This window comes from Apteryx mantelli, chromosome Z (assembly GCF_036417845.1).
Source record: "Apteryx mantelli isolate bAptMan1 chromosome Z, bAptMan1.hap1, whole genome shotgun sequence".
Taxonomy (NCBI): Eukaryota; Metazoa; Chordata; class Aves; order Apterygiformes; family Apterygidae; genus Apteryx; species Apteryx mantelli.
The window spans coordinates 73,869,320-73,884,355 of record NC_090020.1 but is presented as its reverse complement, the minus strand read 5'-3'; the positions used below and the strand labels follow the sequence as shown (position 1 = coordinate 73,884,355).

Genomic DNA, 15,036 nt, shown 5'->3' with positions numbered 1-15,036 from the left:
ACATATTTAAAGACCTGCAAACCATCACTAGGTGTGGACAGTTGCTAAGTTTTTAATGTTGATTTCATATTCCATTGCTCAGTTGCATCAGAGTGCTTTGCTTTTCATGCTGCTTCTGTTGAGAGAGCAGCTCTATCACTGGAATATGCAGTACCTGCTTCTGAAAATGCCAGGAGACAAAAATTGTCATGCATTTATCCTGGTGGCATACTGAGAGCAACTACTCAGGGAAAATGCAGAGAAGCCACAAATAAGGCAGCACCTCCTTAAACAGTGCTAAGGAAAGGTGACTAGATAGGCAGAAAGCATCCTCTGGGATACTTTCAGTTCCTTCTAACATTTACTGTACTTTTAACTTTGTCTTTTAGAAGTCTTTTCTTTAAAATTTATCCATAACAGGATACTCACACTTGCATCATTAAGTTTCTATGTCTGTTTGCTGTATAGTGTTGATTAAATTCTATGTCACTTAAACGTTTGTCTCCTGCAACTCTGCATGAGTTTTGTTAAGATATTTGTTACCTCGTGAATTCTGTTTATAGAAGACCCACTTTTGTAAAATACATGGTGAAATAGGAGTGATTCTGAAAAATAAGTAGTTCAAGAGTATGCTGTCTAAATACAAGTTAATGTGTTAAACTTTAGGTCCTTAAGAGTCAGAATCTTCCTCAAATTTTATAAACATTAACTATTATGACATTATTGTTTAAACAGAGGGAGCTGCAAAATCTCGACTAGAGCTTATAAAAAAGAAGGCTTTAGCATTTGTTGAAGAGCTAACAAAGAAAGTAGAAGAAATGTATAAAGATATGGAAAAGTGGCTTGGAGCCCGATTCCTGGCAGAAATGTCTAGGTAATGTATATTCAATTTTAAACAGGAACTTTTATCTTTTAAAATGAAAGACTATGCTAGTAGTAGTAGTGCTTGCTATATAGTTATATATAGAAGCAAAGAATTTGGAAAATATAGAAAATAGTAATTTTATTTCATGAGTTGGAATTTAATTTTACCTTAAGATATCTTGGTAATACCAAGATGGTAATACCTCATTTCTTGTATGATTAGAAGGTTCTGCTGGCAGTAGTAGAGGTAATTATCAGTCCTACTGTTTTTCTAGACTAGAAATTTGGCAGATTTATGAGCGCTGGTAGGCAACCAGCTATTCTGTTTACTAGAAATCTGTATATCAGTTCAGTGGCTTTAGTCACTTTGGAATTGTGGGGTTCTTTTCTTTCCTATGCTTCACACGTGCTGGAACTCTCCACCTACTGTTCTTACCACTGTGTATAACATTTATCGAAAATATTTTAAGGATCATTAAATAATAAATGCTTTTCTTGACCATTTTTCTATCCTAGTAAATAAAATGTGCTTGGGGCTCTATTTGACACTTAGGCTGCCTGGCATGGAATGGGCTATGTCCATACCATTAAAGTATTTTACTCCTCAAAAGAAAGAGGTCACATGCAAATTGCCTTTTGGAAATGATCTCTGGCATGTGCCAACTTTTGAACAATATCTGGGAATTGTTTGGGACAGTGCTAGTTGGTCAAGGCCAAACACATGCTGAGGGATATTTTACTAATTTAACAGTTCAGACAGTTGACTTCTTTCCCTGTGTAAGTCATACGTATTCCACTTGTAACGGGAGTTCATATGCCTCTTCAGAATGCTACTCCAGAAAGTATTCTGTAGATCTAGGTTTTCAGGGCAGAGCAGAGGACAGGGTATTGAGATGGGCTAAAGGAGGATTACAGCCTGAACGTCTATGCCCCACCCCATAAAACTGATGGAATTAAGAAAGTCTCATCCTTTCATATTTTTCTGTCAAGTCCCTTCTATGGCTCAGATCTGTCTTTATTTGAAATCCTTACAATAGTCTCGGCAATTCTTGCTGCCATAGGAGGGCTGCACTTGCAAATGATTTGTCCGAGTATGGAATTCACACAGAGGATTTGTAATTCTTACCCTAGGGAAGCTACCAGAGTGTAAACACATTAAAATTTCACCATAAGTTATGACCATTGCGTATGAAAAAGTATTCATTGTTTTCTGTATCTACATTTTCAGCGTTGAAAAGCTGATTGAGGTTGCACGACACCATATTGAAAGTTCTAGCAAAATCCAATATGAAATGATTTTAGAAGAGACAGATTTCTTCATCAGCAGTGATATAAAAGTAATTCCTGATCGTGTTCTTCCACCACGTCTTCCACCTGTAGAGACATCTGAAAATAGTACTCTAACTATGTCCCAACTTACTACACTTCATAAACAGTTTCTACAGATGGCACCTAAAGGTAAGAAGAAATTTTCTTTTTCACATCTTCAAGACTGTTAGATGCCTAATTAGAATTTAAGATAACTGCCAGGAGCTGCTAAACATTAGTTGCCTATACTGATAAAGATCATGCTACAATTAAAGATTATGCTACATATAAAAGCAAAGTCATAATGCAGAATATTGTATGTGAAATATGAAATACCAGAACACCAGAAAGCTTTTAGTGTCTTTGCTATGCGCTTTTGTATCCTCAAGACCATGTACGTAATATTCTGTTAATGGGTATCTCTGTATGTTATATGTTTTTAAGAGCTGTACATATCATGCTTACTTCAAAAGTTCTCAGGATATTTGAGGTACAGATCAATTCAAATGCAAGTCTTTAATTCACTTACTACTTCAGATCTCAGTGAAGACTGAAGCTGAATTATTTTAAAATACATTTTTATGAAACTAGTATTTTTATGAAACTATTATATTGGGCCCAAGCAAATTTTTGGTTGTAACCTTAAGTCTTTGGCATCAGTTGAATTCTTCAAGTCAGCCTGTACCAGTTATTTTGAGTAACTTGCAAGTATTCACTCAGACATGTATTTTTACTTTTGTATGTAAGTTTATTGTGCACCTACACTCTAATTATGGGAACGATAGGGTTAGGACATTTGAAAATAACTTCTAGCAAAACTTAATACTGCTATATAAACACTATAAAATAATATGGGTAAAGCATTTTAAAGTGAGATGGAAAGTAGTTAAGCATATTTGCAGAGGGATTCCTTACAACTAGTCTTCCAGATTAATGAATGCCATTAAGATCACAAGATGCAATACGTAAATATGTATTTACAATTTTGGATCCAAGTTTTCCGATATAATAAAGCCACAGAGGCACACTGAAGTTGAATTTGATCCTTTATTCAGAAATACTTTCCATATATATTTATGGAAAATTTTCATTTACCTTTTCAACATGAATTCATTTTAGTCAGAAACATGGTTACAGTTTTCCTTTAAAGAGATGTATATCCTTTTATCTGTAGCGTAGGTGAACAGATGTATGTGTGTAAGCATTCCAATGAATGAAAGTAACAGCTAGTATTGCGTATATAATGCCACATGAAGCTAAAAATCCTTACTTTTGTAATCATTAGATAGTGCATAATAGGTTCCAAACTCTGGAGGCTTGTATTATAATTTTATTGGTGGCAGACCATATCTTTCATACCAAAGACAGACATACCAAAGCACAGTTATTACAGTGAGATATCTTGCACAAGACAGCTGCTTTCTCCTGAACCTTTATTGTTTCAATATTTTCAACTTCCTGGTCAGGCACAGATAGAAGAAATTCATCTTGATTCATGCTGAAACATTATTTTTTCTAAGTATATAATACATCTAAATGCTCAAATTGCAAATATATATGTGAAGTAGGAGACAAATACCCTCTAGCATAAGATATTCACTGGGTCTTCCACTGGCCTTCCCTAACAGCAGCTGAGATGTGCAGCTCCCTCTCTTGTCCCTTCCTGCTCTCTAGGACAAGGATAAGGAATGGTATTATTTAAAATTAGGTCCTCAAGAACATGCAGCATCATTTTTCACTGTCTGATTACTATTAAATCAAGGTATTTACCTTTTTGGACATATGAGTTAGGAAGTGAAGCACAAGCTGTGGAAGTCATCTTTAAAATACTTTCTCCCATTCTCCTGCACATTGTAAAATCAAATAAATTACAACCCAGGCTTCCTAACATAACCACTTCTCTTCATTATAGAGTCTCCACACTTTATACGCTGGCACTCTAGTACACTGGACTGAAGCTGTTGGACAGCAGCTCTAAAGGAGATACCAAAAAATAACCCACTAATAACCCCTCTCTTGCAGAATATCTCAACAGACCTAGATTTTCTGCCAAAGACACACTACTCCTCAAATTCTTACTTGCATGAGCAATCCTCTGACTATTCATAATAGAAATCCATCAGAAACCTTACCAGTAAAGGTGAAGGATATAGCAAAAAATAAGTATCTGCAGACATTACCACTACAGATTTTACTCTTAAACGTGCCTTCAAATCTGGTAGTGAGATGATGGGAGCACAAGAGACAGGCTTTAGGGAAAGTCTACATATTTAAATAAAATGAATCTACCAATATTCTGTACTATGTAAATAGCAAAATTCCTAAAGTTGTTCTGAAAATGGAATATTAGGCTGATTTTCTATAGCATTATGGAGATTGCATAAAGGAAAAATTTAAAATAATTGAAATCTTTCAATTTATCTAGAAAACCAAGAAAGAAAAAAGAAAGAGTAACAAAGGAGAGACCACTAGCTTGGAAGAAATAAACATATAAACTTTTTTTCAAAGGATGTTTGCCAAATGTCAATAAGATGCCTTTTCAAGATATGTTCAACAAATTGCCAAAATGAAAGACAAAACAGGAGTGCCAATTAGTTGGGGACTTAAAAAAAAAACTTCTAAAACTTCTGAACAGTTTTGTGTTTCCTAGGAATTTAAAGTATTAAAGAACTGCAGATGCATCATAGACAACTTTGTTCTATCCTGCACGCTTGGTTCTCCATGGAGACACATTACTCACCATCCTAAGCACCGATGGACAAAAGATATATGACCTGTGCTGGATCCTCCTACCTGTTGACACAGTCTTTCATTTGATAAGGAAATTTTTAAATATGTTTTTTTCATTGTTCTGGGTGCCGTTGCCCTAATTAAATGTGGCTTTGCAGTATTTCTTCATTTCACTAACTTTTTCAATCAATTCCTTGACTTTAATATATAGCCTGAGGAATGTGCTCGTTTTTTATAGGAAGAACTGTGTCAGGTCTGAAATTTACCTACTAACACTCAGTTTTTTTCTTTTGTTTTCTGCATTCTCTTTGGATGTGTTCTGTTCTTATCATCAAAATTAAACTAACCATCTGTTAGATCTTTCCCCCTCTGATTCCTTTCAACACTATCTTCTTCCACATCTATTGTCAATTGAATTAGCATACATCTGGAATTTATCAATTTTGTTCTAAAGGTGCTTCAGTGAATCCAGTTTTGGTAATTCTTTGCACTATCAAACAGACCAAAATAGATTTTATCCCAGATTTTATCCTCCCTTTTATGACTAAATTACACAAGCATATTTTTAATTGTATTATTTTTTTCACAGTCATGATCTTCACGAACCATTCCAGTTTAGGAATGGAGCTTAGCTATAGGAGTGATTATTCATCATAAATAATCTTCAAAAAAGTTTTAAACACTTCTAAATCCAACAGCCAAAAATTGTTTAAAATGCCTATTTTAAAAAACTAAATTAGCCTGCTAAGATATGAGCTGTCCTCAGTGATTCTACTAGACCTTATGATTCCAGATTTGTCAACTATACAGAACAGACAATGACTAAATTTTATTTCTATTCATTTTCACATTGTCGACTTGTCAATTGAGTTTTACTATATTGCTGTATTTGGAATAGATAAGCATATCAAATTGTGCATCTTGTTCCACTGAAATTTTGCCTTTTTGGTAGAAGTTTTTGCTGAGTAAGAAAGAATTGCACACTGACCATGAATAATGCCTACAGGTTATGCTATCCCTTCCCAAGCACTTTTGTAGAGACAGTTCAAGAGCACTGTAAGCTCATCAACTGAATTTGATGGGAATAGACAGTGAAGCTCACATGTGAGCACAGAAATAAGTTCTGCATCTCTAGCTTTTATCTTTCCTAAGATTAGATTTGTTTTCAATGTGCTTCTTTCAAAACTTGAAAATAAGAAAAGCTACATTTATAGATCAAAGAAGTATCTTCTACTAAACAAATTATATAGATAGAAAATGCCTAAACCTTTGGGCTCAAAAGCCCAGGATAAATATAGTACCTCTCCCTACAGATAATGGCAAATATGGTAATTCTACTGACTAGTATTTTCACTTACCTGTGCTGTAGGGTGTCTTGCTAAATCATGTACGTTATTTAATTTCAGAACCCCATGCCTGTTTTTCTTTCTATACTGCTCAAAAACCTTTGCATTTAATTACTTTTATGAAACATCTTTAACATGCTTGTATATGCATCTGTGCGTTTGAATACATATATATATACAAGCATTAAGATCCCAAGCAGCGTGACAAAGGACCTCTCCTTTCCCCTCATTGCATTTGTGCAGAATCAGGCATATCTTACTCTTTGTGATTCTAAATTTAAAATCCCAGCTCTTGGTAATCAGTAAAGACTGTGCATGTAACACCTCAGAATCGGTAGTAGTCCTTAATGAAGAAATGAAGTAAATATTTACAGTGAGATTCACCTGCAGGGGATGATTTATCTCAATAATTAGAGGGAATGAATCATATTCTTGAGATGCCTGTCTTTTCCCTAGTGACAGAAGTATCCCAGATGACTAGCTTTTAGACTATCTAGCTGAAGGGTTTATTTCACTCATTCATCCATTACAGTATTGCCACAGATTCTGGTGTGTAACTTGTGTAGATCTTTCATACAAACATCTAGTTAGAAACTGCTATGGAAATTCTTTTCTCAGTGAAAATGAAGGGGAACAGGAATATGTTCAAATATTATAGTGAAATTTGATGGAAAGGGAACAAAATATTAACATAATACTCATTGCTAGTCTAGATTTACAGTCTCTTCATATTTTGTTGCTTGTATACATTTATAATCTCTCCCTTTCCTACAGTCTCCTGCGGTTTGGGCAAATGTTTTCATGCAGCGTCAAACTGAAATTTAAAATCAAAATATTTTACTGCTGTTTACTGAGAATCTTTGGAAAATAGACTCCTTTATATCATATCTATGTCTTGTATTTGAGGCCACATGATTGCTTGTTATTCCTTCTGTCCCTTTAAAGTGCCACTGCCCTGGTTCACAGGGTGCACATCTAGTGTAAAATTATATTGCTATTGTTCTTAATTTTCTTTTATGATAGTTTATTTTTCAGTTTTAGTTTTTGTCATAATCTTTATTTCTTCAATTAATTTTTTGCATGTTATGTTTATTATGTTGCTGCACTGCTTATTGAAACATATGTAAATATTTGTGAATGTCACCTTTTGTATACTGAATGATACTTTGAAAGATTGTAATGAAAAACAGTTCTACCTTATGTAGTCTTTTTTACATTATTTTTCCCTTTGTCTTCATTGATGACAAACTTTTATGTGAAAAACAAGTTGCTTCATAAGCAGTGAAGGCTGTCTTCCTTTTGTATTCTGTGTTCTTTCCAGAGTACCACTGCAATAAATCCAGCCCATTTCCTTGTTCCCAAATTCCTCCTGCTAGTACATCTCCTGTTCCTTTCTATGTCCCTTAGCCTCATTTCATAAAGCTGTTGTCTTTCTGCCATGTTCTCTTACCTACATTTTCTGCTTGCGCAGCTAGGGCCGAGATGCATTGTAAGCTGTGTGTGGTCTGGAACTGAGTGTATGCTGACTACTGCTTCTTGGTCACAAACAGAGTGGATAAAAGCTGGAACAGATTTGAAAGAAATTTATAGGAACTTCACATCTCTACCCTGCTGAAAAATTTGGTTGAAACTGGTTGTTGGATTCTAAAATTATCTGTGGGGGGGAACTGGCGGACAGACAAATTGATGTACAGATATTTAAGCAATGTGATTGCATAACCTTCATTTCCTTAGGTAAGCATGGTAAGAATTTACTTGAGGGAGGCTTTTTAATGACTGAAACCTGGTTCAGAGAGGTCATCATAGTTTAAATGGATTATAGATTTGATCTGATGATTTGTGCTTCTTAACTATACATTTACTGCTCTAATATGCTGTGGAATATGCTATCTTTCTGAAGACATATACAACTGATGACTTGTAAACACATGATGTCCCAAACATTTTCCAAGTGTTCTAACCCTTGTGTTTTAAACAAATTTGAATTTGAAAAGTGTTAGTAAAATTGAAGTTTCACCTCACGGGGATTCTAGTCCCTGACAGTGGTCAGTAGGTGTTGACAGAAAGTCTGGCACCTACTTGTGTCCCTATTCCTTTCTCATCTCGTCAGCAGCAGATTTCCACTGGTTCCCATACACCTCACAAAGCAGTAGGCACTATAGGGGTGTTACAACCATTTTGCCCCTTCTACCCTCTCACTTCTGCAGTTGCAGATCCTCTAATCCTCTTTTTTTCACCGATGTTTGAGTTTTTACAGCTGCCTACTGTTAGGAAAGGTTTTTGATCTTTACTGTGTGTTAAGAATGCTTCTCCTTCTCTCTTTTTCGTCCTGGATGTGCTACTTAGGCACATTTCAGAAACTGCATCTGTGGAGGTCCAGTTTTTGCTCTCCATGTGGACCACAGCTGCTAGCTCAAAGCAGAATGTTTTTTTTACTCTTTCATGAGGTATCAACAGCTCTTTAAATGAATCACTGATAATGGAATAACACTGATAATATCTGAACTACATGTTCTTAACATTTTTAATATTTTTAATAGCCTTTCATGATGCTCAGAATAGAATGGAATAGACAAACTGTCATTTAGATTACAATGGGAACAAACAGCTCTCACAAATTTTATAATTCATATATATATATAAATATATATTTATATATATATATTAACATATATATGAAAATTTGCACCTGCTTCTAAAATAGAAAAGAATTGGGTACAAGGAGTCTTTTGCCTAAGAGCTTTGAAAGTACCAGAAACAACATTACTTCCTATGATTAGCTTAATCTAATTGTTGATTTTGCCTCTTGAGGTACATATCACAACAATGAGGGTGGGAAGATAGATTGCTCATAGGTCACTTCCTTAATGCTTTAGTTCTACTGTTTCCCAAAGAATAGATTTCAAGGTTTATTGCCTCAGTTTTGCATGGAATTTGTCTTAGCTATTTGGGTGCTTTCTTTTCAAAGCCATGAAATTATGCAAACTGTGCACTAAAGGAATCATTAAATTGTCCACCAAAAGGAGTAGATTCATGAGTTCTAGAGATAGAATTTTCAAAAATGTCAGTTTATGGCATTTTCTCCTACAAAATATGAGAATGACCATCTTGAGAACAATCTGAGAGAACAACCTCAACATTCTGAAAATGTCTCCATTTTGAGAACAAAATGTGAAGCTTATACAGCTTTTCTCAAAGCAGTAATGAAATCATTCTGCAGATAAATATATTTTAAGAAGATCAGGTCAGCTAAGTATACTATAGAACATCTTATTCATTCTGAGACAGGTACTTTTTATGTATTTGTGCACTTGCTCAAAGTAAGCTTTTCTGTTAATGTTGGGTACAATGGGCATCACAAAAGGTTCATGACCTCAGCAGTATCTTCTGGAGACATTCTGCCTGAAAGACCATTCTGAATTCTGTTTCCTGGCTCAGTTTTTCTCTGTTTCACAAAATGATATTGGATACTTCTATATTTCACTGGTTGCAGATTCTGACAAACCTCTGGTAGTCAAAAGGAACTTGGAGTTAAAATTGAGCATTTCCTACATGGGTCCCGGGCAGCCTTCAAGTGATGAAAGAGGAGATTTCAGTTTTCCTTGTTCCCTTTTACGGTTGTTTATTCCAAGTCACGGTTTAGTCCTAAATTAACCAAAAAATGTGGAAGAAAAAAGGAAAATAAAATTGGTATTTTAGGAAATAAAAACTATTTTATATTTAGTTGTTTCTTTTTAAATTATAGCTATAAGAGCACTGAAGCAATTTAAAGGCAAGAGTAATTCTTCTAGCAAGAAAGAAGTTGGTGACCAAGGGAAAGACAAGAAAGATCTGGAACCCCAGAGAACAAAGAAGAACCTCCAGTTTTCAAAAATATGGCTAACAAAATACTCCTGGTTAAAATATGACAATGAAAGGGGGATAATGTTCTGTGCATTGTGTCGTAAGCATAATGTGGATTTGGGGGAAAACGTACATAATTTTTATTCTGGCACTGATGACTTCAAGCTTGAATTTATAAATATACACCAGAGTAGTGAAGCTCATGCCTGGGCTAACTGCATGGAAGCTGCCAGTACTGCTGCGCCAGATATAGCTTCTGCTGAGCAGATGTTGAAGAGTATGAATGCCATAACATTAGGAAGAGTAGAAAATATTTTTAGAACATGCCATGCTATCGCTAAATCTGGACGTCCCTTTACAGACCTTGACTGGATGTGCAAACTAGATGATATGAAAGGAGTGGATATTGGTTCTGTATTTAGAAATGACAAGTCAGCAAGAATGTTTATACATTTTATTGCTGAAGTAGAAAGAAGGGCTTTAAAAGAGAAATTGGAGAAATGTAAATTCTTCTCTCTCATTAGTGATGGTGTCACAGACAGTATATTCAAAGCAGCTGCCGTTGTCTATGTACGTTTTGCAAATGAAGGAAGAGTCCATTGCCAGATTGTTGGGGTTCAACCTGTTCACAAAACCGATGCTTCAAGCATAAAAAATGCAATTGAGGAAACATTACAAATAAATCTTCAGCTCAATCTGGCAAGCCAAGACTGGTCAAGAAAATTAGTTGGGTTTGGAAGTGATGGGACAGATGTCATGGTAGGAGAAAACAATGGCGTAGCTAAACTTCTGAGGGAAATTCAGCCTTGTGTACAATCAGTATATTGTTTTGCTCACCGTCTTAAACTGGCTTACAAAGGAGCACTGAAAAATATTCGGCTATATAATATCTTAAGCAGTGTGTTGAAAAATATGTATTATTTTTATCATAACTCACCTCTAAATAAGAACAATCTCAAAGCCACATATGAAGCCATTAATTTACGCCCAGCTATTCCTTCTCGCATTGGAGGCTCCCAATGGCTTGCTCGTCTACAAACAGCTCTCCAAATTCTCCTTAAAGGTTATCCTGCAATTGTTCTACATCTGAGTAAGGTAATCGATTTAAAAATTGGATGTACCATTAGGAAAAATTAATCGCTATGGCTAATTTTGGTCCACACACTTGGCACATTCTTTTTCCTCATTGATTTCCAGATTGAAAGAGATTCAAGAGCCTCAAATCAGCAAAAAGTCAAAGGCCTTTTACGGGTCCTTCTGAAAATGGAGATAGTCAAGTTCTCTCACTTCTTGTTGGATGTCATTAATGTCCTCAACATTCTGTTACGTGTTGCTCTGGATCACAACTCTTCCATTGCAGATATATTTGCAACTGTGCAGTCAACGCTGGAAACACTCCACATGTATCAAACAAGGTCTGTCATTTCTAACAACTGAGCCATGATCTAAGTTAGAATATAGCAAAAGAGTTTTATATATTGTTTTGCATTCTTTATCTTTCAGAGCTGGTCCGAAGGAACGCTTGATGGAGACTATTCCGCACTTTCATGGTTACCAGCTTGTTGGGAATGGAAATATTTTATCAGTACGAACTAAAGTACTAAGTAATTTGATGAAGAGGTTGAGTGAGTGTTTTTGCGATGCAAGTCAAGATGTTTTGAGAGCAACTACTATTGGAAGTTTTAAACTATGGCCTGACAAAATTAAACAAGGTATAGAACTATGATAGTGGCTATTTCAAGAAGTGCATGTTATAAATTTTTTTAAAGAATAAAAATACTTTTCTTTTGTCTCTGTTATAGAATTTGGTGAAAAGGAAGTGTCTGTCTTGACTAAACATTATGAAGTCATACTAGAAGCTGCCTCTGTGAAAATCGGTGAAGTTGAAACTGAGTGGAGCATGTTGAAATTAGAGCTATATAACAGGTAATAAGGATACTGCATTTGTGTCTGTTTTAACAATTTAGAAGTATCTAGAGCATACTGAAAAGGATTATGGAAATGTATATAGTGATACATAAAAATATTTTTTACTGTGCTTTTTAGATTTCAGAACATCCGGACCTTGACATGGGATTCAGTGAATTCAGATTATTCAAAGAAGTATCCCAACATCCTGAGATTGGTAGATTTGATCCTAACGCTGCCTGCAAGTTCAGCTGAAACGGAGCGAGGCTTCAGTCAAATGAAATTCACCATGATGCATCTTCACTCTAAACTAATGTCTGAAAGTGTGACAGATCTTATGATAATTCAGATGAACTCTCCGGATATCAAAAAGTTTGACCCCAAAAAAGCTATTCATCTGTGGAATACTACTTGGCAGAGAAATAGAAGACTACAGGCAGATGATATGACAATAAATGGAAAATCAGATTGCTCCTCTGAGTTTGATTTGGAGAGTCACTGTGGAAGTGATTAGATGAAAATTCTTAGTTTTTACTTAACAATCATTCTTGTAACATATATGTATATTTTAAAAGAATGTCTTGCAAGATAAGTGAGAGTAAAATTTGTATTTATTTTATAATGTTGCAGTTTTAAAAGATGGCTTTTTTGGGTGCATATTCACTGCTGAATCTCCATTAGCTGTTTACATTTGCTCTTATATACCCAATTACTCCAAAAGACACAAATCTGAAGACAATGAACAAAAATAATGGAGTACATTGTGACCTTGCTGGCACTTCGACAGAGGGATGACTCATAACTTCTGATTGTTTATTGCTCTTACCTGAGACATAATACATTGTATCCACTGGAGCTAACTGTTATCTTAGTCTCAATCTTTCATTGAATCTGAAAACCCTGATTTTATTTTTGATAAATGGGTAGAAAATCAGTGCATTATTTCTGTCAAATGATTGCTTGACCTCTGTAGCCTATGAATTTGGGGTCATGGCTTCTCTCTATATTTGTATGCCTTGCTACTTTTTATTCTGTTGTGGGTAAGGTTTAACATAACCTTTTACAGATTTTTGTCAGACTTGTCCTTCACAAGACTTTCATACAGAGGCAGAACAGAGCCATTTTCTATTGCTGATTACTAAGTGCTCAAGCCAGTCTTCCCACAGCAAATACTCTTGTAGCCAGGATATGACTAATATACTTCACAGCTTGAACCATCATTTTTCCCTGTAAAGGAAATACAATGCTGTATCTTTATTCTTATCATGGAAGTTGAGAATAAGAATTTCAGAGAAGTTTCTGATTTCATAATTTGCCACTTTCTACTTTCTAAATGTTCTAAATGCAACCTTCTACTTTTTAATTTCCAATCAAGAAAAAGCACACCAAGAGAGTGTATTTCTACCATCAAGCAAAGGCAATGATTTCTATGAAAAGAAAACTAAAGCAAAATCCCTAATGATACTTCTTAGTCCTTTCAACATGAAGATGAACTGGACATAATTAGGGAGAAAGGAATTTGAGGTCATTCACCTTAAATCAACCCTTTTCTAAATCAAGATCAGCTCTGTACTTTCAGTATAAGACATGACATGTCTAGTAATTGTAGAAGGTATGTTATATATATCTTTATCATATGTATCTTATATAATTCATGCTACTTCTAGGTCTAAATAGTTGCCTATGCCAGAAATAGAATCGGTTTTGAATGAATGCTTCATTAAGGGGTGTTAGTCCAGTCAGGTAATTTGTTGGGATCAGAACATAAAATCAGTATTGAGCATTAGATGGTAGATTATAAAATATACATCTTTGAAATATCTGTATTTGTGATTTCTCAGATAACAAAAATGTTTAGTTGTACTTTAGCTAATAAGCAACAGGATATGTATTATAGAGGATGCCTTATTAGATTAGCATTGCTGATTCTAAAGATTTTCTCCCGAGTCTCATAATAGTCAATATTTCCCTTTGAGATTTTCAAATGGGAAGATTCCAGCTGTGATGAGATTAGAAAAAGTATATGGAAACATGTACCAGAAAGTCCAATAGCAGAAGACAAAAAACAAACAAAAGCATATCGAACCTAATAATACTGAAGTCACTTCCATGACTCTCTGGGGCAGCATCATATTTTTGTACTGTTAGGACTGAGGATGCTGGATACGTTGCTTTTGGCAAAATACCAGAGAAATCTTAGTGTCATAAAAAATAATTGGAAAGGGACATCAAGGACTTGTCTAAGCCCTGCAGTGAAATGGGATCAAGTTTAGTCATACCATCTATAGCTAATGTTTGTCCCTCTTTTTTATAAGCTTGTAAAATATTCCACTCTAGATTTATTTTTTTTCCCTAGTGCTTTATTGTCCTTCTGATTATAAGGCTATTGAGAGTAATTATGATCATTCTTTTTGTAACATTTTGTTTTAACTGGAAAACTATTGCTATGTTTTCTCTCAGTCTTCCTTATATAGATAAAATTAGCATAATTCCTTCAACCTTTCCTCTCAGGCCATGTTTTCTAACCCTGTGACGATTCTTGCTGCTCTCCCCTGGGTCCTCTTTAGTTTGCATACATTCCTCTTGATCTGCAGGTTCCAAAACTGCACTCCAGCAGAAGCCTTAACAGAGCTGAGAAAAATGGACGGATTGTTTCCAGCATCTTCCCATGTACTTTCTGGTGATACTGTTTACTCCTTTTAGCTTGTGAGCATCTGTAATCCCTAGAGCCTTTTCTACAGAACTGTTACCTTGGCAGTGAGGTTCCTGCCCTGACACGGGGCAGGTTCCTGATACAGTTCATTATTATGTTAGCTCCATGTAGTACTTCACATTTATTCTTATTGACTAGTGTCCTGTTTATCTCAGGCTATATCTCCAATTTGTAAAGTTCATTTTGAATTCTAATCCTGTTCTCTAATGTGCTTGAAGTCCTCTCCAGATTGTTCTTATCTGCAATATAATAAGCATATTAATTTGTGCATTCTATTTCTCAAAGCGTATCTCCCGTGACATTTGCTTAATGATTTTGATCATCTAATTTTTCAAAATATGTCTG

At 35.1% G+C, this 15,036-nt stretch overlaps 1 protein-coding gene across 1 annotated transcript in view; it reads left to right on the top strand.

Annotated features, from left to right (window-relative positions):
• Positions 1-12,287, top strand: part of SPEF2 (sperm flagellar 2) — a 62,762-nt gene extending 50,475 nt beyond the window's left edge. Inside the window, 8 exon segments of the mRNA XM_067315405.1 lie at positions 715-853; positions 2,072-2,301; positions 9,973-11,165; positions 11,268-11,485; positions 11,574-11,782; positions 11,840-11,996; positions 12,117-12,246; positions 12,249-12,287. Of these exon segments, the coding sequence (XP_067171506.1) occupies positions 715-853; positions 2,072-2,301; positions 9,973-11,165; positions 11,268-11,485; positions 11,574-11,782; positions 11,840-11,996; positions 12,117-12,246; positions 12,249-12,287 (2,315 nt within the window).
• The last annotated feature ends 2,749 nt before the right edge of the window (positions 12,288-15,036 follow it).